This window comes from Eleutherodactylus coqui, chromosome 7 (genome assembly GCF_035609145.1).
Source record: "Eleutherodactylus coqui strain aEleCoq1 chromosome 7, aEleCoq1.hap1, whole genome shotgun sequence".
NCBI classification, from domain to species: Eukaryota; Metazoa; Chordata; class Amphibia; order Anura; family Eleutherodactylidae; genus Eleutherodactylus; species Eleutherodactylus coqui.
This window is the reverse complement of record NC_089843.1, coordinates 54,366,127-54,393,848: the sequence shown is the minus strand read 5'-3', so window position 1 is coordinate 54,393,848 and position 27,722 is coordinate 54,366,127. Positions and strand designations below refer to the sequence as shown.

At 43.3% G+C, this 27,722-nt stretch overlaps 1 protein-coding gene across 4 annotated transcripts in view; it reads right to left on the bottom strand.

Annotated features, from left to right (window-relative positions):
* The window catches only part of FGFR3 (fibroblast growth factor receptor 3), a 101,679-nt gene extending 76,367 nt beyond the window's left edge, over window positions 1–25,312 (bottom strand). For all 4 annotated transcript variants that reach the window (XM_066573021.1, XM_066573022.1, XM_066573023.1 and 1 more), the window contains exons 1-2: window positions 25,175–25,312; window positions 22,784–23,034 (exon numbers count right to left, since the gene is read on the bottom strand). In XM_066573021.1, the coding sequence (XP_066429118.1) occupies window positions 22,784–22,955 (172 nt within the window). In that variant the 5' untranslated portion in view covers window positions 22,956–23,034; window positions 25,175–25,312. The remainder of the gene's footprint in view (window positions 1–22,783; window positions 23,035–25,174) is intronic.
* Between the last annotated feature and the right edge of the window lie 2,410 nt (window positions 25,313–27,722).

Below are 27,722 nucleotides of genomic sequence, written 5' to 3'. Positions count from 1 at the left end.
TATAAATAATCTAGGGGAGGGAATTGAGGGGAAACTAATCAAGTTTGCCGATAACACAAAGCTAGGAGGGCTAGCCAACACTAGGGAAGAGAGAGAGCATTCAAAAAGATCTAGAAAAGCTTGTACAGTGGTTGATAACTAACAAAACGATGATTAGCAAGGAACAATGCAAAGTCCTACATCTGGGCAATGAAAACAAAACAAAACAATAAAAAACATATGGAATTGAAGGAATTGGGCTAAGCAGCAGTACATGTGAAAGACTTGGGTATAGATCATAGACTGAACATGAGTCAACAGTGTGATGCAGCAGCCAAAAAGGCAAACACAATTCTGGGATGTATTAAGAGAAGCATAAGGTCTAAATCACGTGAGGCAATTATCCCCCTCTACTCTTCCTTAGTCAGACCTCATCTGGAATACTGTGTCCAGTTCTGGGCACTCCAATTTAAAAAAAGACAGACAAACTGGAGCAAGTTCAGAAGAGTGCTACGAGGATGGTGAGTGGTCTGCAAATAATTACCTATGAAGAACGGTTAAAGGATCTGGGAATGTTTGTTGCAAAAAAGAAGGCTGAGAGAAGACTTAATAGCTGTCTACAAATATCTGAAGGGCTGTCACGATGCTGTAGGATCAGCCCTATTCTCATTTGCACAAGGAAAGACCAGAAGCAATAGGCTGAAACTGAAAGGGAGGAGACACAGATTAGATATTAGAAGACAGTGGGGGTGATCAATGAGTGGAACAGGTTACCACGGGAGGTGGTGAGTTCTCCTTCAAAGGAAGTGTTCAAACAAAGGCTGGACAGACATCTGTCTGGGATGATTTAGTGAATCCTGCACAGAGCAGGGGGTTGGACCTGGACGTCCTTTCCAACTCTACCATTCTATGATTCTAGATATACAAAATATTGAAGGATCTAGACAATGAGCAATAAATGATCTTCAAGACTCCAGATATCCAAGGATGGGTTGATATCACGCTACGATTCCATCAAAATAAGTGAAGTTAATAATAGTAGAGAATTCCAAAACGTTGTCTGATAGAAAAAAGTTTTAGATAGTTGTATTTTGGATCTACTTGCCTTTTGGCTAAAGGGCTCATATAGTGTTTGTATATATGTTAAACCACTATGTAGATCTATCACTGCCAGTGGGATCTGATGTATTGGCTCATAATGGCAGCTATGGAATGAAACAGACATAAAAAGAGAAAAAGTTAACGGGCAGAATCTAACTTCAGACCTTGGATTCGAGGGAAGGATTCTAACCAACATACTAGGAAGGGATGAATATCTGTAGTCACTGGTCAGAGGTTTTATTCAGTACTCACACATATCTCTAGGTGGTAGAATTTCTAATTTGCTTCGTTTGGGGTTTAAAAATAGAAACTAATTTTTAATAGAAAACTGACACAAATTGAAGCCATAAGTTTCCACTCATTCGTATGGTCTCAAAGAAATTGTATCTGGAAGAAACTAGCGCCCATAAGACTGAGCGCTGCAACGGAAGAGATGAGAATTGACTCTTGCAATAGACAATGTGATTTTCCTAGGAGGGGGAATTTGACACATAGCGAAAGACATGTGCGACTCAGACCACTTTACGGGTCACATTCTACATTTCTCACATGTTGTGGTTACAATTTGTCTTAATTACGGTGAATTATGGGCAAGAGAGATACTATTAAACACACTTAAGAGCATTAACACTTTGACAGTTTGCGATTTTCTTCTCATTAATTGCCAGGAAAAATTAAGCCTTTTACATTCTCAATTATAAAATATCAGCTCCCGTCAGGAAATCAAAGTTCTTCCAGACGGCAGAAGAACGTTTAATGCCAATCATATGTTGCCATTTTATCTTTTGATGTCTTCTTTGCTATCACCTTTGGCTCAGCTTCACGTCAGATATGATTTCTTACGTTTTCAGAGCTGCTTTTGACTATTCTCATAAGCTATCAGTTAATGAATCTAGTAGACCGGGGAATCTCATGACAAGCCAAGTTCTGAAGGCAAACCGGAAAGGGCAGAGGTGAAAGGCTGAAAGTTAAATATACCTTCTATGTAAAGGGAGGCTGCAAACAGGTTGTGTTTAAAGGTGGCCCAGGTCCCGTAGGCTGGTGGTGGATAAACACAGTATCCGTGGACACACTTGTCATGCTTGGCTTGGGTCATGGTGGCAAAGAATTCACGCCTATTCCACATAGTGCTGAATCCAGAGTCCGGTAGTGCGCCCTTGAGTATATGTCCAGGTGCACAGAATCCCTTTATTTGGCTAGCATGGGAACAGGACCAAAACTGTGTCATTAGGTCTCCAAGGTATAGATTATGCCAGCAGCTATACTCAGCCAGGATATACTTCTCCAGTTAAATTCCATAGCCCATTCTCCATGGCTACGTTGCAGGTCAAGAGGCACCAGCATTTGGCCTCTCCAGCGCAATAGGATGTTCCCAGCAAATACTGTCACTATTCACGAAACGCCCTCCCTCACTGAGCCACACAATGGAGCTACTGCCACTTTCACCCCTGGTCCCTCCTCCCCTCCTTAAAACAACAGTACTGTATAAAAAGTGGTTTAGGCATGCCATCTTTTCTCCTTAGGGAGAGCACCTAGAAGGTGAGTGAGTGAGGAGACTTATAAGGCCATTCATGCTCCTCTGGGTAATATGCAAATAAGGAAGATGGAACAATATCTCTGCAGTGCCACCTATTGAAAGGTAGCATTCCTGCAACTCTTTATACAAGCCTTGTAACAATGACTGGGAATTCAAGTATTACACAGTATAAAACATATATGAACAGATATAACACAAGCAAGAAGCCTACATAAGTGTAATTAGTAGGAGTATCACAGTGATCAGAATGATACAAATATATTAACTACTCATCATTATATTTTATGGGTCGTGGTCCCTTTAAATTGGGCCAAGCAGCAGAGAACATTTTTTGAAGGTGCGTTGTAGCCAAGCATAATTGTTCTCATTCTTAACAGTGTCATCTACTCCCAGGAAAGCACATCCTCTCCGCAATATGGAGAGTAAATCAATTGTGAATGAATGAAGAGCAGCATCTGGAGTGGGGATATCATTGATGGGATATGGGACTACTTCTCCGAGCCTTTGGGTAATCCCAAGATTAAAGGCCAGCGAATGCAGACACATCCAATATTTCCTGTGATGTAAGGAGCTTCGGAATAAATGGATTTTGTATAGAGCACATTACAGATCTGAAAGGCTGCCTTTCAAAGGATTAGCGAGTAGCGTGCCCACAGGAGAGACGCTCTTATTGGCATCATCTCGAAGGTTTTTCATTTGTTTGGTCGTTTCCGTTTCCACGTCTCAATGATCATTATGCAAAATACTGCAATTATTGGCTGTCGACAGATCATCTTACTTGACGAACCGGAGATAAGTCAATCAGCGACTCAATCTAGTGTTACCCAACAGTCCCCGAAGTTATTAGACTAAAATATGCGCAGTGTTCTTATAGCCCGACGCACTTTCTGGACTATTATATGCCATGAAACCGGTATTTACTAGGCAGCAACATGCATACGCACAACTGTCCCAAATTATGTTAAACACCCTGTTTTTAAGCCACACCCAGGACCACCCTATCGTCATGTCAATTTGTGTACGTTCTACACCAATATTTTAATACCAACTAATCTGATTTACTAACACTTGCTCCGTTCCCACTGCAGTGGTCAGGCTTGGTACTACAGGCCTTTAAGTGAATCAAGTGGCCCTTTAAAGGGAAATTACTCTTAAATTCCAATTACCTACGTTTGATGTGCTGTACAATGAAAGAGGATGTTCACTTGTAAACTTTTGGATGTTCTATCCTTAATAAAGGCCAGCAATAGTAGATCAGCGAGGGTCTTTTCCGCCTGGGATCCTTGTCTATCAGCTGTCTGGGACATGTTCTGAGCTGATTTCTGCAGAAAGCAGACAGCTCCGTTCCCACTGCAGTGGTCAGGCTTGGTACTACAGGCGTTTAAGTGAATGGGAACTTATCACGTAATACCAAGCGTGGCCACTGCAGTGAGAATGGAGCTGTCTGCTTCCTGCAGAAATCAGCTCAGTGCATGACTGAAGCATTTCAAAAAACAGCTGATTGACTGGGAGACCCTCAGTAATTTACTATCGCTAGCCTTTCCTAAGGCTAGTCCATCAAAATTTACCGCTGGACACCCCCTTTAATTGAAAGCTATTGCTCACTGCTATCAGCCATTCTTAATGCTGCTGTGGTTTTTATAGGTTTCCAGCCTTCTAATGTATGTAGCTTGATAATATCAGGACCCCTGCCCAGTGAAATATAATCCAGAGAGCAGCGGTGGAACTGCACAGGCTTTCATCATATAAAGACTACAAATCAAGGCTAACGTTTTTTTACTTTCATGAGCTGAAAGGCAATCGTGCATGATAGAGGGAACATTTCATTAAATGGAAATCAATTAACTTCAGGGCACAGATCACTTGGCAGATTATAGGACTGAAATCTTGATTTACGATTAATAGATAACCAGGTGGGGAAATCAAAACGAAAGAAATAATAATACATAATACAAAATATATATATATATATATATATATATATAAATAATTTCAGGAAGAAGCTATCTTTGCCGTTCTGATACATAGTAACTATAGATATAGCCTTGATAACATCATTATGTGCATTCTGACAATTCTATTATATAATGCTGATCATTCTGAGCATCTTTGGTCAGGAATACAATTCCAAAGTGTCAGTGCAGACTGACACACAGTATTCAGAAATAGGAACGGTGATTGTAACCTCATTTCTATGTAGATTTACATGCCATTTAGGCCCATCATCAATTAAACTAGCATATGCCGTCATTATCTTTTTTAATCAAAAAGCATTTTGTACATTGTCGATCTTTGAGAGTTTGACACAATCCATTACAAATTTTACTACTTTTAGAAATTAAATTTTAAGAGAAATTTTGTCTTTTAAGTCAATTATATTTCAATGATCTTGTCCTGAAATTAAAGGTGTCAAAGATCAATTCAAGATCAATTTAGGTTTCATGTTATGTGGACTGTCCACTTCTATATACAGATAGATTCACGGTTTCGAACTCCAGTCCTTTTAGCAGATACAATGGAAATAAATAGTCACCAAATATCAGACGCCGCTGTTTGCAGGAACCAGACAGCTCCATTTCCACTGCAGTGGCCAGGCTGGGTACTACAGGCAAAGTTCCTACTGAACTGAATGAAACCTTACCTGCAGTACTAAATTGGGCCACTGTGGTGGGAACAGAGCTGTCTGCTTCCTGCATATATCAGCTCTGTGAATTAGTGGATCGGCCAGCAAACAACTGATCACAGAAGGTCCCGAATAGAAGACCCTCGTCAATGTACTATTGACAGCCTATCCTGAGGATGGGCCATCAAAAGTTTATAGGTGGACAACCCCTTTAAGGGTCTTTTTACACAAAACAGTTGATGCCCAGATTCTCGCTGGATTGCAAAAATCTGAATGATCACCGTTCAGTGTAAATGCTGTAAGCGACTGAACGACCAATAATAATTTGCTTGCTTGTCGTTCAATTTAGGCAGGGATGAAAACTGAACGATGATCAGCCCATGTAAACAGGCAGTTGTCCATCTACGAACGACTGCCTGTTTACTGTGAATGGAGACAATCTCCGCCCCAGGAACAATTATCCCTGGGAACGACTGTTGGGCATTCCTGCACCCAACAAGTGTACCATGTAAATGGACTCTAACCCAAGTACACACATTGGGCAAAACGGATACACTGGTAGCAAATTTCTCAGAGCATTCCTTTAATTACAAATGTATGTAAATAAAGATTAAATACCACCCAAAATAAAAAAAAAATAAAAAAAATACACACACTAGTGCCCCTAGTGGTGGTTGAAGGAAATAAGAGAAATGTTGAGGATGTAAAGGTTTGACATTGTTTTGCCGATGGATTGTGATTGTTGGCATAGTAATGACATCCAGGTCGATCCTCCTACTAATGACTGACTGTATATTTAAGTTGCCTTATCTTTCAGTGTGAACAAAATGCCACTTAGCTGTCCAGCCAACTTCAGGGGGATTATCAGAGACAGAAGTGTCACTTGAGTTCTTATCAGCAGTAGATACATACATAGGGTCCCTGGTGCTCTTCAAGTCTAGACTTTCACATGGACACTTCAAGAATCCATGATCCTTCTGACTTTACCCTGTATACTTCAGGACCCCCAGATAATAAGCTACCAATTAATCTTCAAGATAACCAGTCAGGAGGCTCTTTTTGCAATTACTGCCCAGAATAGAAGTTGCTATCATAACACAGATGCCTAATCAATACATTAAAGGGGCGGTCTGGTTTAGAAAAAGTAATTTTTGAATTCTTCCTTAGGGTATTCAGATCTGATGGAGGTTGCAAATGGAAGGCTAGAAGGACATCCTTTATTTATTAGCCACAGTGCCTCTTATGGCTCTGGAGGACTCAACATGTGCATTGCATTACATGCACAGCTCATCGATTTTAAGAAGTACTATGTGTAATGCTTCATTTGTCCTGTGGAGGCACTGCAGGGAAATAAATAACGTAAGGTGCCTATACAACTTCAACAACTGTCAAATAAATGATCCTTCATCCGACAGCAGTTTTCACCAGCTCCCCAATATGCAAGAACATTTGGCTTGGCTTGTTCATGTGTTTAGAGTAGAAAGGTGCAGTCAGACAACTCCGGTGGCTGCTTATCTCCCTGGTAACAAAAAGATTAGACACTAGATTTCAATGGCCCAGTCCTTCCTTCCCTCAACATCATCTGTCGGGGAAAGGTTGAGCTGCCACCATACACTTCAGAGAGTCATCGAGCTCCACCACTATTAACTCTATGTGTATGGAGGCCTTTACTGCCAGTTCACCTGCACCTTACGACTGACCACTGTAGAGAGACTCCTGGGAAATCACCTTATTTTTAGGGGACCCTTCTAATAAAGACGTTTGTATAAAAGGGGACGACCCTCCAAATAATCAAGGTAAAATTCGAAATGACACACTTCGACTGTAGCGTTTCTGAGTGTGTGTAATGGGGGTGCTGAAACCCCCATTACAGTATTTGGGCACTGGTTATAGAATATTTGTTGATCCTTAACATCATTTTTTTATATATTGTTCCTTTAAGTGCCTTTGTGGGAGAAGATAAGAGCCAAGAGATGGTGTGTTAGGTCTCAGGTCAAGAGGACAGAATGGAGTAAGGCGCTTCTGACGTCCAGCAAGGTGCTTCTGGAATTGTGAGTCTGTGCAAAGACGTTGAAGGAGGACGCAGCCCCTACAAGATAAACAATGCTCGACCAAGTAGCCTGGAGCCACCAACAGGTCATGTTTTCAGGATATCCTATGGTAAGAACACCTGTGGCAATGTCTGAGGGACCGACAATAATTACATCACCTGTGCAACACTGAGGAAATCCTGAAAACATGACCTGTTGGCGGTCCCTGAGGACTGGAGTTGGGGAACACTGGCCTAGAGTACCGGCCTGTTTCGGCGCTACATTCACTGACCCATGGTTTAAGAAGTACGTGATGACGACCCCTGCCTCTATACCATCACCGATCAGCCAAGCCCTTAAAGACCAATGATCGGGCAAATGACGAAAAAAATGTAAACTTACAGACGACGGTCATCATTCGCTCATTTTAATGATTTCTCGCTGTGTAAAAGGACCCATAGTAAGTATTAAATCGCAACTCCAGAATGCGGTGCTAAGTGGCGCTGTGCACTACTACAGACATGTCCTCTAATGCAGTATATACATTGTAGCCTCCGAGAAAAACGCAGATTAAAAAGCAGCAAGCAGCTCCACGCCACCTACAACATCACTGCAAAACTACGTACCCCTCCTGCATGTGAACCAAGTATCACTAACTGGCAGAAGAATGGGAAGGATATCAACAAGGTCCAACAAATCACGGGGGTCAGATAACTGCACAAGATTTTCCATGCATTTTTACCAGGAGCGAAGAAATGTCTTTTAAAGACAATTATCTTCTTAGAAGCAATTACTGGCTCAAATTGAAGATAACGCTCAAGGACGTATCACAACAAAATGGACAAAAAGTAAAAACTTTGTAATTATTTGAACATGCCCGTGAGAAACTTTCACCAGGAGCTTCACAAGACTCTCTGAAGGTTTCTTACCTCTGGGGTATAGATCTTATTAGGTATATTTTCTAAGCATGATTTATGCAGTTCGAAGGGTTTCAAAAAATGTCAATGGGGAAAAAAATACAAATCTGAATAAAAAGAAAAAAGTAGCGGCTACACATCAAGTGCCGCTTATCTTCAAGAAAAAAAAGTTCAAAATACACTCATTGTCAAAACAATCCCTCCCCTAGAAGTTGTCGGAGTTGAATGAAACTTTCTCTGTGTGATTGTAACGTTGATATAAGTAAGTGATTACGATATTCATGCAAACAGATAATTTATTGCGGAAAGCTGACCCATTAAAGGGAGGCTCTAGTACCCTGTTGTACCGCCTCTAGCTTCGATACAAGATGTGATACATTAGGGCATGGAGGCATGCTCATATAGCAGTGGAAGCAGGGCTACTTTGGGTTGTAGACTTTTCTGATGAGGTAGGTTTTCAGTTTTTTGTTTTTTTTAAGCTTTTCCAAGTGGTGGAGAGTCCAATTTGTCGGGGTAGCAGGTTCCAGAGTATAGGTGAAGCACGGGAAAAAACTTGGTATCAACTCTGTGAGGAGCAGAGAAGGTGGTTTTCTGAGGACTGAAGATTACATGTGGGGAGGTATCAGGAGATTGTGTCAGAGACGTATGGAGGAGATAAGTTGTGGACTGGAGATTATGTGTGCTGAGGTATTGGAATATTAGGTCAGAGATGTATGGAGCAGGCAACCTTGTAGGCCACTGATAATGTGTTGAACTGGATTCTCTGGATAATGGGTAGCTAGTGGAGGGATTGGCAGAGGGGAAAAACAGGAGAGTACCGGCAACAGGGTGGAGGATGAATTGGGCGGGGCGGGGTGGGGTGGGGGGGTGCAACAGTGTTGAACGTGAGGCCATAAAGAAGGATGTTGCAGTAGTTTAGACGGGAAATGATGAGGGCATCGACTAACATTTATGTTGACTCGGTTGAGAAAAGATCATATGCAAGATGTTTTTGAGGCAGCAGGAGGTGGCGAAAGCTTGTGTGTATGGTCTGAAGGGCAGGGCAGGAATCAAATGCTACATCAAGACAGTGGGCCTGTAGGACTGGAGGAAAAAGTAGAGCTATATAGATAGGTCTGTTGGGGGTGTTAAGTGAGATGGGGAAAGATGAGGAGCTCAGTTTTTTCCAAGTTGAGCTTTAGAAAGCGTAAAGAGGAGGATACGGCTGATAGATATTACAGAGAGGTAGATTTCAGTGTTCTATGTGTAAAGGTGATACTGAAAGCCATGGGAATCTTTGAGCTGTCCTAGACCATGGGTGGAGATCTGCGTTTTCCAAACTCCAGTCCTCATGGACCCCCAACAGGTCATGTTTTCTAGATTTCCCCTGTGTTGCACAGGTGATGTAATTATTGTCGGTGCCTCAGACATTACCACAGGTGTTCTTACTATAGGATATTCTGAAAACATGACCTGTTGGGGGTCCATGAGGACTGGAGTTTGGGAATCACTGGTGTAGATGGAGAAGATTTCCTCTTGATAAAAGTTGTCATGGCAGCTTTTTCTTTTTCCTTTTTGAGAAACCAGGACCTAAAGTGTTGTTGCTTCCCATAAAAATTAGTCATAGCGTAGAAAACTGAACTGAGGAGCACTATTTACACAGGAGTCGGTGTTTACTGGCATTAAGAGGGCTTTACCAGGCAATAGACACGGTGACATAAACAGACTGTCATTGACATATCACACAGGGGTGGTTAATCCTCACAAGGAAGGTATGCAGCGGGTACGAAGCAGAGGGCACTCCTCCCACGCCCTGGCTAAACTCTCCAGCACACTGAAGTCAGAGCCGCACATTTACTATTGGCATAGACCTCCAATAACTCAGAACTACCTGCATATTACGCCCTAGTGATTTACGACACAGTGGAACACGCTGGACCCAACAGTTTACTTGGCTTCTGAGGGGTAATTCAGCTGTTTTAGGAGCCGTAGACAGGTGTGGAGAAGAACGAGATGTCCACACGCACAGCCTGGTTGTCCTGTGCAGAACAAACTTATGTATAAAGGATTTTGATGCAGAAATGATGTGTCAAATCCGAAGTATTTTTGCTACATGTGAACGTACCTATAAAAAAAACATTCTGGTCACGGCTGCGTATTACATTGCCAGACCATTGATTACAATGAGAACTGTGTAATGTTTCAACTATCCTGCAGGGGCACTGCAGAGGAAATGAACACTTGTTACCAGGTTTCCCTGTTGATTACAGCTGATCACTGGGAGGCGAAACACCTTATGATTTGACAATCACTTTTTCGCTAAAGGGTAACCTAGCAAAGAAAAAGCAGGGTTTATATTCCAACCATTGGTCTTTACATCTTATCCAGCCTATCATGTTCTGGTGCGACCAGGTGTTTGCTGGTGGTGTCCCATAAAAGTGACTCTCCAGTCCCAGAACCAGGGGGGGTCTTATATTACCTGATGCCCTACATTTTACTGCTGTGTAACCGCTGATCCGCCAGTTCCTGGGCTCTTGCAGTGATCTAACTTGACCGTGCCGCTTCTTAGACTACCCAATGCACAATTTCTATCGGTAATCAGTCACTGCATACTGCCTTCTGATTGGCCAGGGCTATTCATGTGAGCAGGGCTGGACAATCCCAGTAGTATGTAATGTCTTAAGACTTTCATTGCACATTGAGTATCGGGTAGTCTAAGAAGCAGTGTAGCCATCATGGATCACCAGCGTGAAGCCCCAGGAGCCAGTGGCTGTTAAGTAACAATGGATGGCACCAGGTAACGTAATCCCCCCTCCAGTTCTAGGTTTGGAAAGTCGCTTTAAACTAGATTTGCTGTGCTCCTGAATATAATTGGTTGTTCCCAGTTACCCGCCAACTCTGGCTAGGGTGGCTCTAATGGAAGGTAGTCTGAAAATAAAAATTCTTGTAATATATTATGGTCACTACTTTGTGGTGCAGTAGATCTGTACAACCAACATCTCCATAGGACCAGCGATTCTAGACATCAAGCATGCTCCGGAACACCCAACAAGTCCTGGGTAAGGCAGACGTCGGCCAAGGCGAAACAATATGTATAAATAGAAAAAAAAACATTTTTAATATGTTGGCTTTTTCCAATAACACAAGAAGTGATCAAACTACTCCGCAGGGAACGGAGCTACAGGAATCCGTCTGATGCAGCTTGAACTAAATGTTCTCTAGGTATTTACTTTCCAATAACACAAGATTATGTGCTAATATTAAGACCATAAAATGCTGGAAAATAAAAATAGCCAAGGAGCGGTGCACAGCATACTTATCAAGAGCTGGGGACTCTAGCACATGTACAAAGAAAAAACACGTCCGGGTACAGATAGCGTATCACTTAAAGGAGAACCCACCCCAAATAGTTCCTGTATAGCAGAAAGGACTCTTAGTTTGCTAAGGGCATGGCAAACTAGAGTGCCTCTTGTGCCCATCGGTGGTATTGTCCCCTTTAGTCTATAGAAGTATTGGTGGTATATTCACTATCTTACCAAAAGTAATTGGACATCTAAGCAAGAATCAAAAGTAATACTTTGTTCCATATGTTAATACTAAGCGGGGCTCCTTTGGGCCTAATGACATCAGTTACTCTCCATGGCATACTCGCCACTAATGTCTGATACACGTCAGTTATTTCCTTCCATTCATCCTGCAAATGTCTGGTAAGTTCTCTCAAAGAAAATGGACGCTGTTCATCTGTCCTGCCTCGACATTCCAGTTTTCCCCAAAGATGCTCAGTAGGGTTCAGGTCAGGACAGCCAGTCCAATCACAGATCATCTGTATCCTATAAACCAATGTAAAACAGCGTTGGATTTAGGACAAGGCACTTTTTCTTGTTGGAAGTATGGCCGACCATTCCCAGAGTATTACCACATTATCGGCAGCACATTATCATCTAGAATGTGAGGGTCCACCTCCACATTCATGGTTCTAGTCACTACAACCAATGGACCGAGACCATGTCATGCAAAACATCCCCAGATCATAACAGAACCTTAGCCATACTTAACCGTTGGCACAATACACTCAGGCAAGATGTGTTCCCCAGCATCCTCCACACCCTGGTACTGTGATCTGATGTGAAGATAGAGTAGTGCGATTCATCACTCCATAGAACATTCTTCCATTGCTCTACTGTCCAATAACGACTCTCCTTGTACCATTGTAGACAGGCCGATGCATCTTCTTTGAGAGAACTCTCTCATATATTTGCAGGATGCATGGAGGGAAATACTAGCTCAAACATAAGAGGGGTTTAGTAGAAAGTGTACCATGGAGAGTATCCAATGTTATTAGGGCCAAAGGAGACCCCCCCAAAGTATTATCATATGGAAATAAATACTCCTTGATTCTTGTTCAGGTGTCCAATTACTTTTGGTAGGCTAGTGTATTGGTGATGTGCCACCAGCAGCACCTCTCCCCACCTGAATACTGAGGGGTCAGTGATGTGGCTTCTGGGAATATAAGGCTATTCTGTTTTAACTGTGTACAGATCATTGGGATGACTGCACCCCAAATATCAGGATTTAGGAGAAAAAAAAACAAAAAACTACATACGTGCACTAGTGACGAGCAAACTTTTGAAAAGTTCTGTTTGGCCAGTTCGGTGAACAGTTGCAAAAAGTTTAGTTCGGTCCGAATTAGCTTAAACAGAACCGGAAGTTTATAGTTGGAAGGGACCTCCAGGGTCATCGGATCACTAAATCATCCCCGACAGATATTTGTCCAGCCTCGGTTTAAACACTTTTATTGAAGTTCACCAAAACCCCTACAACAGGTGTATAAAACTGTCCAAGACCCATAACAGCTCTGTATAATATCAGAGTGCTAGATAGGTCTTTTATGGCAGCATTATTCGCCAGTGTTCAGGACTAGTCTTGGGTCAACTGAACCAGAACCCCATTTCGAATAGAACTTTGCAAAAATCTTGGTTGGGGTTCATGCCAAACCAAAATATTAGCAAAGTTCAACCCGAGACAAGGTTCTACTTGATGGGTTCTCTCAGCACTAATGTGCACCAATCGTTTTAACCCCCACTGCAGACAGTCCATACAGTGGCCACCTACAGTAGATGCGGTCTGGTAGGGCAATTACCACACCACTTCTTATACACAACTCCGTCTTTCACCACCATTCATGTCCAGTTATGTGAATACCAATGCAAACTGGCACAGGGGTCCAACGATACCCCCACTTTTTTTTTTATTCCATCCTGAATAGAGTGACCGCCATCTCGAGGCAGTAGAAAGAATCTTCTGACCTCGCTAATCATCTCTGTCATAGCCAATGAGCGGATTACACACTCAAATACCCTCCTGCAACTCCGATTCATTCATAAAAAAAGAGGAAAGAGTGAAGAAAAAAAAAAAAATTAAAAACATTGTTCTGCGGAAAGTTGGGGAAAAGAAAAAAAAAAAAAAAAAAAAGTGTCGCGATCAGGCCCCCAGTGTTTTTGGCTTGGAGTCTATTCAATAATAACCCCACCATCTGCCTTCCTCTTACTCGGAGTAGAACACTTCCCTGCGGGGATGTGAAAGTGTTCACCGCTTCTAGATCGCCTAATGGGCATCATTCATATTAGCAAACACGCACATACCTCCAGAATGCATGCCCTTCAATGCGTGTTTTATGCAGCCCGATGCTAGCACAAAGCAGTAGCTGTTACCTCTCCCGCCGCCCCGTGTGGAGAATTAGCTCACTAGGGGAAAAAAAAAAAATCCTTCCAAGCCGCTTTTATGGAAAATAAGGGCTTAGGCTGTTAACGTAAAATCTACAGAACAACAAGCGCCACTAATGAGCTAATAACACATGGACCATTTCACTAAGAGAGCTTTCCTTTCATAGCGTACAACTTACATGAAAAAAAGGGGGGTGGGGGGGAGAGAAGGCGTCTTTGTGTTATGTAGCAAAGTTCTCCCCTGTACCTACAAGACTGGCGTCTGTTCACTGCGCCGCTCTACCCTGTCCGTAGATACCACCACCAGGGTATACCAGCGTCCTGCTCCTCTCCATATAGACATTGGTAGGGTTACGAATGACAGATGTGGTTAACTCTCGCACTACTTGTGTGGTCTACTGATGCTTGTAGAGAAAGTTTTCATAAGTTCTCAGCAACAAACAGTTAAAAGTTCCTTTAAATTATGGACACTGAGCAAGAACCCATGAAAGCGATGTGGTCATACAAGGTTTGATTTTCAACCTTCAGAGTTAAAGGGGTTGTCCGGCTAAAATAAATAAATAAATAGGGATTTTTATTTTTATTCTTTTTACAGCTGTTCATGCAATAAGACAAAAAAAAACAAAAAACTAGAGTCACCTCTTTTCTACCCCCAGGAAACACTGCAGAGGTTCTGGGACCTTCCCGGTCCGCACCGACAGTCGGGTGACTGCTGAAGCCAATCAGCGGCTGTAGGATCAGCATCCTAAACTCCTGGTGTCATAGTGCCCAGGGTGCAAGTGCTGATGCCAGGAGAACAGGTGATGACTTTTAGTGTTAGTACAGACAGGGATTGTCATAGGACCTGCTGCACCATTGCCCATGGAGAGAAGAGAGGCAAGTATGGCTAGAAGTGGTGCCAGGATTCCAAATTAGCATCCCCACCACTAGCTATTGGATAAAATAAGTCTATGAGCCAAGTTGATGACACCACTACCTTTAAAATGTATGGAGTAATACTCAAAGGAACACTCTAGATAAAACTTATACTGTATTCTGCATAATGCAGAACCTCTGGGGCGGGCATAACATATGGACTAACCTCAGGGGCGGGCATAACATATGGACTTTTTCATTGGTTCTCTTTAAATAGGTTGTCCCCCTTATGGCCATTTTGCTGCAGGAAGCAGACAGCTCCTTACGCTGTGCAGTGGACGGGTTGAAATGAGTAGGAGTTATACGTGCAGTACCAACCAGAGGCACTAAGCAATATATGGAGCCATCTGCTTCCTGCAGCCAAACAGCTAGAAGTGGGATAACCCCTTTAAACCTCTGTGTTAAAAGATGTAACACAAAGGCTTCTAGCTGTTGTACTGTAGGAAGCAGATGGCTCCATACATTGCAGAGTGACCAGAGTTGGAACTGCAGGCTGAGTCTCATTCACTTTAAATAGCACTCAGCCTGCAGTACCAACCGGGGCCATTGCACAATGTACAGAGCTGCCTGCTTCCTGCAACAAAACAGCGAGATGCGGGACAACCTCTTTAAAACTTCTAAGCCCCAATGCAAGATTTATACCCAATTCTGATCTTACTATGTGCCAATTATAACACTGGTGTCTTTTTAGGTGCCAATGGGGCCCTAAGGGCCATGGTACAACTGCTATGTCTGTACAAATATAGCTACACCCCTGCTGTGTCATGCCTCATCCCAGGAATTACACAGCCCTTCAATTTTGTCCAGGGTATTCCTTTAAGCTCAATTCATCGACCACTTAAAGTGACCCTCCAGCCCTGAACAAAGATGGCCGCTCCGCTTCTCTGACTACGTGAAACACTGGATATTGGTATAGCTTGGTAGTATAAGACATTACATCTACCCACATGAGCAGCACTGACCAGTCAGAGCAGTACGTAGTGTCAGACTACTAATGCATACCATGCTCAGTGTAGTCAGAGAATTGGGGCGGCCATCTTTGTTTGTACAGGATTGGAGAGCCACTTTAAACACTTTCCTGACTAGGAGTTGTCCATAAAGAATGGATGTTACTGAGAACGAAGTTTTAAAGTTCTGTAACCCGCTTTAGTGCCACCTTGGCATTATCAATCCCTATTGATAGGATAGTGGGCAATTATTAATATGCCCTACGCTTACATAGGGCCAATAGTCCCAACCTCTGGAGGCCAGTCCTGTGAACCTGACCACGAATGGGATTAGGTTTAAATTAGGTCCGTTTTCAAGCACCGGTACGTAGGAGGGTCGTATTATCACTAGCGCGGTACGATGGACGGGATCACTTTAAAAGGCAGCTCCGAACAGACGCCAGATCCCATTGACGAGAAATTAGCTAGTAAGGACCAATGAGATGTGGCCTTACAGCCTGGGACTGAAAAGAATAACGGAGAGCGAGAAGAATGCGCAGACGGATACGTCCAAGAACGGCTGGCAGATCGTGAATTTGGTGGTTCCACAATTCAGTATAGAAACGCATGCAAGTGGAAAATAAAAATGGCCGACTATACGGCGCCTCGAAACTTCACAGTGAAAACTCATCCAGTTCCTCACAACTTTCCCCATCTAATCTATAAGAACGCCGCGCACGCTCCGACACCTGCGATGGGAGAGAGATAAACACAATCGGCGCGGCGCGTAGCTCTGCTACATCACGTAGCAACACCAATTTCTTACAGGGAAAGAAATGCCTCAACTCGATCCACCCCGCTGGAATTTAGCGGCACGTAATCACAGTTTCTACTGTAGAGCTCAATGCGGCATTAACCCTTCATTAACCATCTGCAGAGCGGCAGCTAAAGGTCACGTAGAGAGAGACGGAGTAGGAGAGATAAGTGGAGGCCTGGCAGCGCCGCCACGTGTTGCATCTATATGAGGTTGTCGCATCTCCCTGGATGAACGAACGCTCATGTTTATAGAATGATCCGGAAAGACGAATAAAAACATTATCATAGGGAAAAGCGGAGCGAGCAGTTTGAATACGGGTTCACTAACACGGGCGTATATCACACGCGTAATACGCAGTGCTAAAGGCCTATTGATTTGTATTACCCCACGTGCAAAAAAAAAAGCAGCATGGCCTTGAGGGTTAATGGGGTTTTACAGGGTTAGAAAAACACGTCTGCCTTCTTCCAAACACAGCGCCACCCTTGTCCCTAGGTTTGTGTGTGGTATTGCAGTTCAGTTCCATTGAAGTGAATAGGAGCAGAGTTGCAATACCAGACATAATTCTATGGACAAGGGTGGCGCTGTGTTTGGAAGAAAGCAGCTACGTCTTGCTAGAATTTGAGGACCCCTATAAAGCTGGTCATGATTTTGACTCTCAGAGTTAACACTAGAAGGGGAAGTTCACACAACGGAAATGGTGCACATTTTCCAGAGCACACAAAACCGTTAGCACGGAAAACGCTATATGAAATCTGCACCATTGCCTCTATGTGTGAACATAACATTGTCATTTTTTTTACTATAATGTTTTTGAACTGCTGAAGAACTCCTAAATGACTCCCACTGACAATTACTGATCATGTCACACAGGTATAATAGAGGAGATCACAGCTCATCCTCCTGACTATATACTTATGGCCTCTAGCTTATTTAGAATAATATAAAAAAAGTTAATGAGATTCAAACGGTCCCCCCAGCAGGCACAAATGGTACAGCTCCTAGTTAATGCTGTACTAATGAATCACGGCATTCATGTGAACATGACAGCAATAATCTCAGCATCAAGATGATGCCTGATAAGCATCAGACATGGGGCTGCACTGCATGGAAGTGACTGCAACACACAGAGGAGACCTACAGAGTATGACAGGCAATCAGATGAGGCGGAAAAACGTGCTTTTGATGGTGTGGCCCTTTAAGAAATAAACTTGACTGTAGAATACCTGCTTAAAAAATAAAGAAACCACAATTACTCACCTGTTACACCCCAGCTGTGCCGGCACTGGTGGTCCCTGTTGGTCTACATTATCCTACAGCGATGACGTGTCCACGAGAATATACAGCATGTCATCGCTGCAAGAAAGTAGCTAAAAACCGCCATGGACCACCGGAGATTGGACATCATTGCCATAGACACCAATTCATAGAAGGTGCTTCTTGGAACAGGGGTGGCACTACAACTCCTAGCGGGCGACACTTTTGCACATGACCAAGCATGCTGGGAGTTGCAGTCCTGATCTGTTCAGCCAAGAAAGCATGATCCATTGTAAAGAGAAGCTGCAGGAGTTTGTTGTGACAGCCATATGTAGATTTTTCTATGGAGCTTCGGAAGGGTAATTGAACTATATGGAGAAGAGGCTTAAAATGCAAGAATACAATGAAGACGGCGGCGGCGGGATCTCAGCGCTACATCATCCTGAATAAAGATGAAGATTATTAAGGATGGGGGGGGGGGGGAGAGAAAATTCCACGTTAAGTGTTCATCTCGCTAGACAGTAATTACTCTTTTCTCACGTTGATTCCGGCAGGATTACGTTCTCCTGCAGACAATGGAGCGAGGTTATTTCATGACAGAGCTGTCTGTCATTCCATCCACACAATGTATCAAAAAGGTGGGATGCGACCGTCTCATGGGCACAGCGCCATTCCTCCAGTGTGCCGGGCAAGGACAGATACATACAGTATGCCATCCCTGGTCACAATGCTTTTCCAAGAATGATCGGATCTGGAGATGTAGCAGAGTCGAGCCTGCGCTGGCAGAGCTACTCAGGTGCAGACAGATAAGAAAAGGTTTCTATCTACTGTGTTTCCCTGAAAATAAGACAGTGTCTTATATTAATTTTTGTTCAAAAAGGTTTAACTTTTGTACATGTATAGCTGCTGGACACTATTTAGATTGACTTTTTTTTAATTAACTGTTAGCAGGGCTTAATTTTGGAGTAGGGCTTATATTTCAAGCATCCTCAAAAAGCCTGAAAAATCATTTTGCATGCTCAAAAATTCTGGAAAATCGTGCTATGTCTTATTTTCAGGGAAACAGGGTATGTGACTGATTATGATACAAACTGGAAAGTCAATCACTATTGTGTAGAGGACACAACGAGGGGAATTGATCAGCAGGGGAATTTTCGATTCTACTTTTCTGGAATTTTTTCCCTTATCCAGTTCAAAAAGGTTTGCTTTTTTTTCTATGTATTATTTATTTATCATCCAACGTCACATGAAGTTGATACATTTGTTGCAGCTTTAAATGGGTCTAAAGATATAGAATCACTTTGTTACCCAACGACTGGAGTGAGATTGCGACAAACTTTGCGACTTTTTAAAGGACACCTGTCACCGCATAGCGTTACGCAGCCTGAGATAAACAAGGACACACGATTTTACCCCCCAAAATGTGTTTTTTGCATTTTTTTTTAAATTCTAACTTTTATTCATGCATGCCAAGTATGCAAATGATTTGCTTCAAATTTAAGAGGCGGCGCCAAGGCCAATCAGAGTCAGTGCGTTACTGCTCAAACACCGCCTCTCCTTCTGATGGCCGCACCCCATGTCTATACATCAGGATTGGTAGCGCTGGGATTTTACACCTACCACTTTTTTTGGCTCATGCGCAATGAAGCAGCTGAATCGCGGTGCAGACACTTCACTAGCGCACAGAGCATGCGCCCCCGAAGATGCAGTAGGTGTGCATGCGCAAGACCTCAGTACTGATAGGTAGACACTCGGCGGGGGGCCAGCAGGAGGGGAGGGGTATTCGATCAGCGAATCGGAGAGCTCTTAGTGCCGCCACTTTGACTCCAAGCAAATCATTTGCATACTGGAAACGCATCGATTAAAGTAAAAATTTCTACAAAAAAGTTGTTTTTTTTGTTTACAAAAGTTTGTGTGCTCCGCTTGTCTCAGACTACTTAAATGGTTTGTCCAGTGTTCAAAAAACATGTCTGCCTTCTTCCAAATATAGCGCCACCCTTGTCCATAGGATTGTGTGTGGTATTGCAGCTCATTGAAGTGAATGGGAGCTGAGCTTCAATGCCAGACACAACCCATAGACATGGGGGGGGGTGCTGTGTTTGGAAGAAAGCAGCCATGTTTTTCCAACCCCAGACAACCCCTTTAATGCAATGGAGGCAGATTTAAATTGAATTTTCTGGTGGCGTCTTCGCTTTAAAAAGTCTCCAATGAAAACCCATACTTCACTCACACCCGCCCCCTTTTCTAGACACTTTTGAAAAGTTGAGTAAGTGGCGCAACATCTATTTTTTGGGCGTAAATCAATAAAAAAAATTTGTCTAAACTGATTTGTGCCCCCAAAAAGGTGCAACTTGCGCCAGAATTCTGGCGCAACACCAGTAATAAGTGCGCCCTGATGTCACAATAGAAGACTTTATGATTATACCGTTAAATCTTGAATTTACATCATTGTTAACGTATGGGGGGGGGGGTATTCCTCTTTAACAGTCTAGTTTTGGTGCAGCAGAGCCAAGTGTGTTAGATGTAGCAGAGCTGTGCTGGCCAGCTGAATTACAGACAGTGAGATTATAAAATGCTTGTGAGCCCCATTTGGTGACGGGGTGACAGTACTTCTATGGTCCACATAATGAAGTACTGAAGACCCAGCACATACAGAATGGAGACAATTATCATGTTTGTGATACTACACACAGGTCAGGGTGAATGTGACTACCATGACATAGTAATAAGGACAGTCAGAATCAGATTGAAGGGCCACACGTGGCCCCCAAGTTGCTTGGTCCATCAGATATTGCAGAGCTCATCTGCTTTATGAAGTTTAAAACCCATCAATGACATAATAGTAATACATAACAACACATAGCTACATATAGCATAATATTTACATACAAAGTAGCAACACAGCAAATTCATTACTGCTACATACAGCAACAACCACATGTGACCTGATCAGGTTCAACCACTAACTCATAACCAAAGAAACTTCAAGAAAACGTCATCATGATATGAAGCAGCTTGTCGCACATCTGTCAAGTCTTAGCCAGCGATATAGACCAACACAAGAATGCAACAGTATGCACACATATATAATGTAGGAGTAGTAGAGAGGAGTTAGTCGTTTAGCACAAATGTTAGTGTATTTGTAATTGTAGCAAAATTGAGTTTGTCATACGACACAAGTGAATATGATGTGGAGGTAACAGATTTGAGTTTGTCATTTGGCACAAGTGTTATTTGTGATTGTACAAAGCCGAGTTTGTCACTTGACACAAGTGATATTTGCAACTGTACGTAGAACTGGAAGTAAAGATACTATTAAACGGAGCGATTTGCTCCAGTAGACAAGCAATGATCTTGTTCATCAGCATAACTATATAAAAAGATTACCAACTGTTATTTGTGCTTTTACATAGGACTGCACATAACTCCACAGCATTATGTATGACCATGTGCTGTTCCATAGGACTACAGGTAAACATTTTTTTCTCCATACCAACACACATTATGATCAACATGCCTTATTTGCAGTTTTACATAAGACTTCATTGCTACCTTCTGTTCATTCTGGAAGCTGTGACCTGGTCTTCTTTCTCATTTTACATAGGACTGCAGGTAAATATACAACATTCTTACTCGTGTTATTCGTGGTTGTGCATAGGACTGCAGCTAAACCTAATACCTTCTCCAATTAGAATTACGCACAAGCAACCATGCTGCAAAATGATAAGCGACAAATTCAATTCTGCTACATCTATCTATCCATCCGTCCATCACCTGCCTAACCTGTAAGGCAGAAATGCCAAACTCAGCTCTGCTCCATTTACATACATCTAGCTATAAATTTATAATCTGTGTATTTGACAGTGCCAAACGCAGCTCTACCACATCGGCATATATATAACTATTATATTTATAAGCAGGCTAACTTACAAGACAACAGTGCCAAACTCAGCTCTGCTATATCTACCATACCTGTAATCTATCTTAACTATAAGCAAGAAGTGCAAAACTCACCTCTGCTACATCTACACATACGGTATCTAGCTACTATACATATTCATAACCTGCCTAACCTACAAGACAGAAATGCCAAACTCAGCTCTGCTACATCTGGATCTATCCAGCTATTACAGTTATAACCTGTTTAGCCTATAAGACTGTAGATGTAGCAAAAGCAAAGTTTGGCACTACTGTCCTATAGGTTAGACAGGTTATAAATACAATAGCTAGACATATGTAGATATAGCAGTGCTGAGTTTGGCACTACCGTCTTATAGTTGAGACAGGATAAAAAACGTAGTCTCAAACTCAGCTCTGCTACATTACATATATCAACCTGTCTTTGGCACTGTCTCATAGTTTAGACACATTGATATACCTACATGTAGCAGAGCTGAGTTTGGCACTATATATATCATTCTGTCTACACTAGGACAGTAGAAACAAACTCAGCTCTGCTACATCTGCAAATATCTAGCTATATATTTCGAACTGTCTTGTGCATAATGCATGGTACTGTCCAAGGTGTTCACATTAACTCGTTTATACCCACCTCTACAATAACTCACTGATTACTGTATAATAAAGTCAATTATTACCCCTTTGATGGGTAATGGTCTCCTACAAGCTGTGCCTGTATTGTACAGCACTGTACACACATTAGGGCCTCTCCATAAACAAACAACCCGGCATGGGATGCAATCTAGCCCTGCAGCACCAAAGGAGTTAATCTGCAAGTCAACTACTCTAGTGATTAATTAGTACCCCCCAAACAATGTGCCCCCTGCCAACCTCCTATAGTGCAAGTCAGGGCCAACATGCAAATTCTGCATTTCTCATGAGCAGCTCCAGGGGTCGGTTTAATCTATAGGCTGCTTTGGATGAGAACTCTTCTCTTCCCTCCCCATTCAAAGTGTTGACTCCGTCCTGGGCGAGCGAACATGTTCATGTTTGCGAAACCAAGGGTGGATCCGTATCCTTACCTGCTGGTTTTCTCTCTGGTTTGTCCTCTTCTGGCTGTACAACTGGAAGCCTGGCAGCTGGCACTCCGCTCACCGTCACCAGGAAAAAGCAGAGTGTGCCCCACACGGTGATCATTCCCACTAGGATCCCTTTGTACGGGGATAACCTGCAGCCCCCTCCAGCCTCAGGCATCCTCTGGTTGCATACTTTGCTCCGCTGGGCTCAGCACTGTAATCCTGGCACAGGTCTCCTTGACCAAGGTGGCAACGACCTGGAGAAAGCAGAAGGGAAAAATTAGCCTGGCACTAGAATGGAGAATCCTAAGGGACCTTTCACACCCAAAGACACAACTGCTGCTGGGATTTGTAATAAAAACCTGCATTTTCTGCATCTTTAGGGACGTCTTGCAGAAATATTCATCCCTAAAAGTCACAAACAGCCAAAGTATGGCAATCAGGTGCCCCATCCATGCCATGTCCTATCTAGAGCTCACCCACTACTAATAAAACTATACAGAAGGGGTGAGGTGACTGGCAGAGGTCAACAGCTGGATAGTTATCCTTTAAAGGACACCGGGTTTGGCATTAATGAACCTCAGCAGGGTAGTCAGCCCTACCAGGGAGACGACTGGCGGAGCAGCACATTTCTGTAATGCCTCATTGCCCAGGGATTTGTAATCTCTCTTCTACATCTTGCACATCGATACATTGTAACACAGGAAAATACACTATGTATCAATGGGGAGGAGGAGGAGGGGAGGTTGTACACTAAACCCACAGGATCCATCTCCAGATTGTGTGCCCACACATCATGGCACGCTGGCATTACCGCCGCGTCTCAGGGAATCAAGTCAGATTTACCTATCTGACTGTGCCTAGCATCAATAATGGTAAGAACCGAAAGCCAAATTGCCACAGGGCAATGATCCTCAACTTGTGGCTGTCCACAACTACAACACCCAGCATGCCCCGACAGCTGGGAGTTGTAGTTGTGCAACATTAGGGTATATTTACGCGAACGTAATAAATCGGTCCGCTATCGGACAGAAATACAACCCATCCATTCCAATGGTATATCCACATGGACAATATTCGAACGCGGCTTTTGTGCGTGGCGAGAATTTGTACGAAAATAGAACTCATTACGTGTAATGGGTGTATCTATATGGGCGATTTTTCCTCCGCAGCAATGCTGTGAGATAGAATAATCGCATCATGTTCAAATTTTGGGGGTAAAATCATGCATTATTTTATATGACAAATGCGCTGCAATTTTTTTCATTGTCGATATCGAAACACGTGAATTTCACGTGCGTGAAAAATTGCATGTGTCGGAGTGTTTTTCTTGCTAAACGTACTGTGTTCGCATTTAAAAAAATATTAAAAATTGCTGCCTTGCAACTGTGACTTCAGTTTGAGTTTTACGGATGGATATCGCACTCATCTGGGTGAATACGACCGTACTTGGATGAATAGTCCATGGCGAGAAAAAAAAAAATTACACGTCATATTTTGATGTCATTTGTAAGCAAAAAGTGCCCATTCAAGTCTACGGGGGCATTAAAAATTAAATTCCGATTGCATTCGCATGATGCATGTAACCATGGCAACCTTAAAAAAAAAAAGTGTGCAGAACCCATCATGAATTTTTTTTGGAGCGGGTGTAAAAATCGGATGCAAAACGGATGATAATTGTGCAGAAAAAAAATTGCAGAAACATATAAAAATTGCATGGGGAAAAAAAAAAAAATTTCAGGACCAAATTTAAAAAAACCTGCCCGTGTGACTGTGCCCTTAGGCTGGATCACACAGGTAGCTTTGATGCAGTATCAGCAGCCAAACAGGAGTGAAGACCAAAAATGGAAAACTATCTTCCATCATTTCCACTTTTCCATCCTTTTGGGATCCATTCCTGCATTTGGCTCAAAAACTGCATCCCAAAATGTTGTAGAGCGCCACTAGAGAGAGATCAGGGGGTCCATCCAGAAAAGAGACAGTCAACAACTAGACAGTCCAAGGAGAACAAGACACAAACTTCCAGTCTAAACTGTCACTTTCTTCCATGCTGATGACAATTTGGACAAATCCATTGCAAGCCTTATAGCATGCACTTTCTAAGCAGCGGGGTCCTCATTGCACAGGACCCCCCCAAATACATCAGGGGGCATGCTTTATCTGCAATGCATGCTGACATGTAGCACTGCACCCCAGCAGAGGAGTCCACAGCTAGTCCAGTGACACACAGCTCCTGGGTGACAGCTTGCATTCTGCACCCCCTTCTACTGCTCCATGCTAACAATTTGCTCGCACCCCTGTGGCTACAATGTACTGTATCTGCACATCCAGGTCCAACTCAGCACCCAACTTCATTAGCAGCCCCCCCAAGTGTCCAGCAGAGGCTCCAGCACCTACCTGCTGCTCTTATAGCTCCAGAGCCCGGGGGAGCACAGCTCCGGCTGCCCAGCTCCGATCCTCCTGCCGTACACGAGCAGAGTGCCGGCCACTCGGCATCTCCTCCCCCCTGACAGCAGCTCCAATGTGCTGGGCGTGGTTACACCTCCTAACCACGCCTCTATGCAAATACACACCGCACGCCCCCGGTTTACTATCAGACACGCCCCGTGGAGTGACGTCACCGTAGAAAGTGTGACTACTCCTGGGGGAACCGAGCGGGGAGTTAACTCCTTCATTGCCTGCGGCTTGTGTGCAGCAGAATGAGTTGTTTTATTCGCACCAACGAGTTTTCTGGCCAATTTTCAGACCCCCCCCATCCAAAAAAAAAGTTGGACGGAAATAAAGCGCATTGTTTTAAATGGTTTTATTTACGTGCACGATTTTTTAAAATCAGACGAACAGACTGATTAAAAAAAAAAACAAAAAAAAACGCGCTGTTTTGTTGCGATTTTTGTATAAAAATTGCTCACTCACTTCCATAGGTGCCTAAAAAAAAACAAAAAACAGTTTGCGCTCATATGATGCAGTTGTGATCTGAGGGGTTTTCTTGCATTTAAGCATGGTAACCTTAGAGCGGCGTCACACGAATGTATTCACACGCGCAAAACACGGAAGATAAAAACCAATGAATTTCAATGAGATTGCTCTCATTTCCTTTCTTTTGCGCACACATTTTTTTACGTGCAAAAGAATATAGCATGCTCTATTTTCCTACGTAATTGGGTCCCATTGAAGTCTATGCACGCAATCCCTTAGAATATGCGCAACGCCGTAGGACAAAGAGCACATCTGGACTTCATTAGGCTCAATAGCCTTTTAAATCAGGGCTGCTTTTTTGCGCATACGCTCATCTGACGCTGTGCAGAACCAAAAGTAGTCTTTTTTTTCAGTCTGAAGGCTTAAACAGGCGACCGTGATTTTGTACCATCTCATGGGCGTGGAAATTACGCTGGTAACATGGGACGGAAATAAAACCGTTGATTTCACTGGTTTCATTTTCACTAGCGGGATTCTTGCATGTTAATACTACGTGCGAGAAAAGAACGGGCAGGACCTATCTCCACGATTTTTTTTTTTACCACACGCAATATAGCCTCAGTCTAAGGTTATTTTCACATGGGGGATCGCAATATCGCTGCGGGAAAATCGCGCTAATATCGCAGCTTTGTTCCCACAATTTTTGAGCGTTAGTGATGCAAGTTTGTGCAATGCGATAAACAAGGAGGCTCCATAGGGAAACATGGGAGATAAAAAATAGCCCATCGCACAAAGATAGAGCATGCCGCGATTATTTTGTTTCTCGCAACATCGCATCAGTGAAAACATCGCTAATGTGTAGGAAACCATTGAAAAGCTTGGGTTTCGCAAACATGCCGTTTCTCGTGTTATCACATCACTGATATTTTGTATCTCCAGTGTTCCCCTATGGAGACTCCTTTTATCGCATCGCGCCAACTTGCAGGAAAATCATTGCTGATGCTCAAAAATCGTGGGAAAAAAACGCTATTTTGCCATGATTATCTTGCTGCAAAATCGTGATCGCCAATGTGAAGGAGCCCTTAAAGGGGTTGTCTCGTGAAATCAAGTGGGGTTATACACTTCTGTATGGCCATATTAATGCACTTTGTAATGTACATTGTGCATTAAATATGAGCCATACAGAAGTTATTCACTTACCTGTTCCGTTGCTGGCGTCCTCGTCTCCATGGTGCCGTCTAATTTCAGCGTCTAATCGCCCGATTAGACGCGCTTGCGCAGTCCGGTCTTCTCCCTGGTGAATGGGGCTGCTCGTGCCGGAGAGCTGGTCCTTGTAGCTCCGCCCCGTCACATGTGCCGATTCCAGCCAATCAGGAGGCTGGAATCGGCAATGGACCGCACAGAGCCCACGGTGCACCATGGGAGAAGACCCGCGGTGCATCGTGGGTGAAGATCCCGGGGGCCATCTTGCTAAGGTAAGAAAGAAGTCGCCGCAGAGCGGGGATTCGGGTAAGTACTAAACTGTTTGTTTTTTTTTAACCCATCCCTTGTGTTTGTCTCGTGCCGAACGGGGGGCCTATTGAAAAAAAAACAAAACATTTCGGCGCGGGACAACCCCTTTAAGAATAATTGATTTAACTACCAGACATTTTTGGGGTTTTTCTTTTTTCATCTCCACTTTCCAAGGGCTATAACTTTTTCATCTTTCCACTGGTAAGGCTGCCTACACACAGGTGACCGTGATACCGGTCTGTGAAACTCGGCCCATATCTCGCTCGCCAACGTACTATTTACCTCCCATCACTTCCGTAAATTAGCTTTCAGGCGTGTTAGAGGATCGACAAGTGTTTCCCATTGTCTTCAATGGGAAACCTCGCATCGCACTCGTGTGCACATCACTACTTACCAAACCCCTGAGCCTACTCAGGACTGGGAATCTCTCCTACCTTGCTGACCCCAGCCATTTACACTGCTCAGTACTGCGGTATAATTCCCTGTGTGCTGCTCTGTATATCAGAGATAGGGGAGC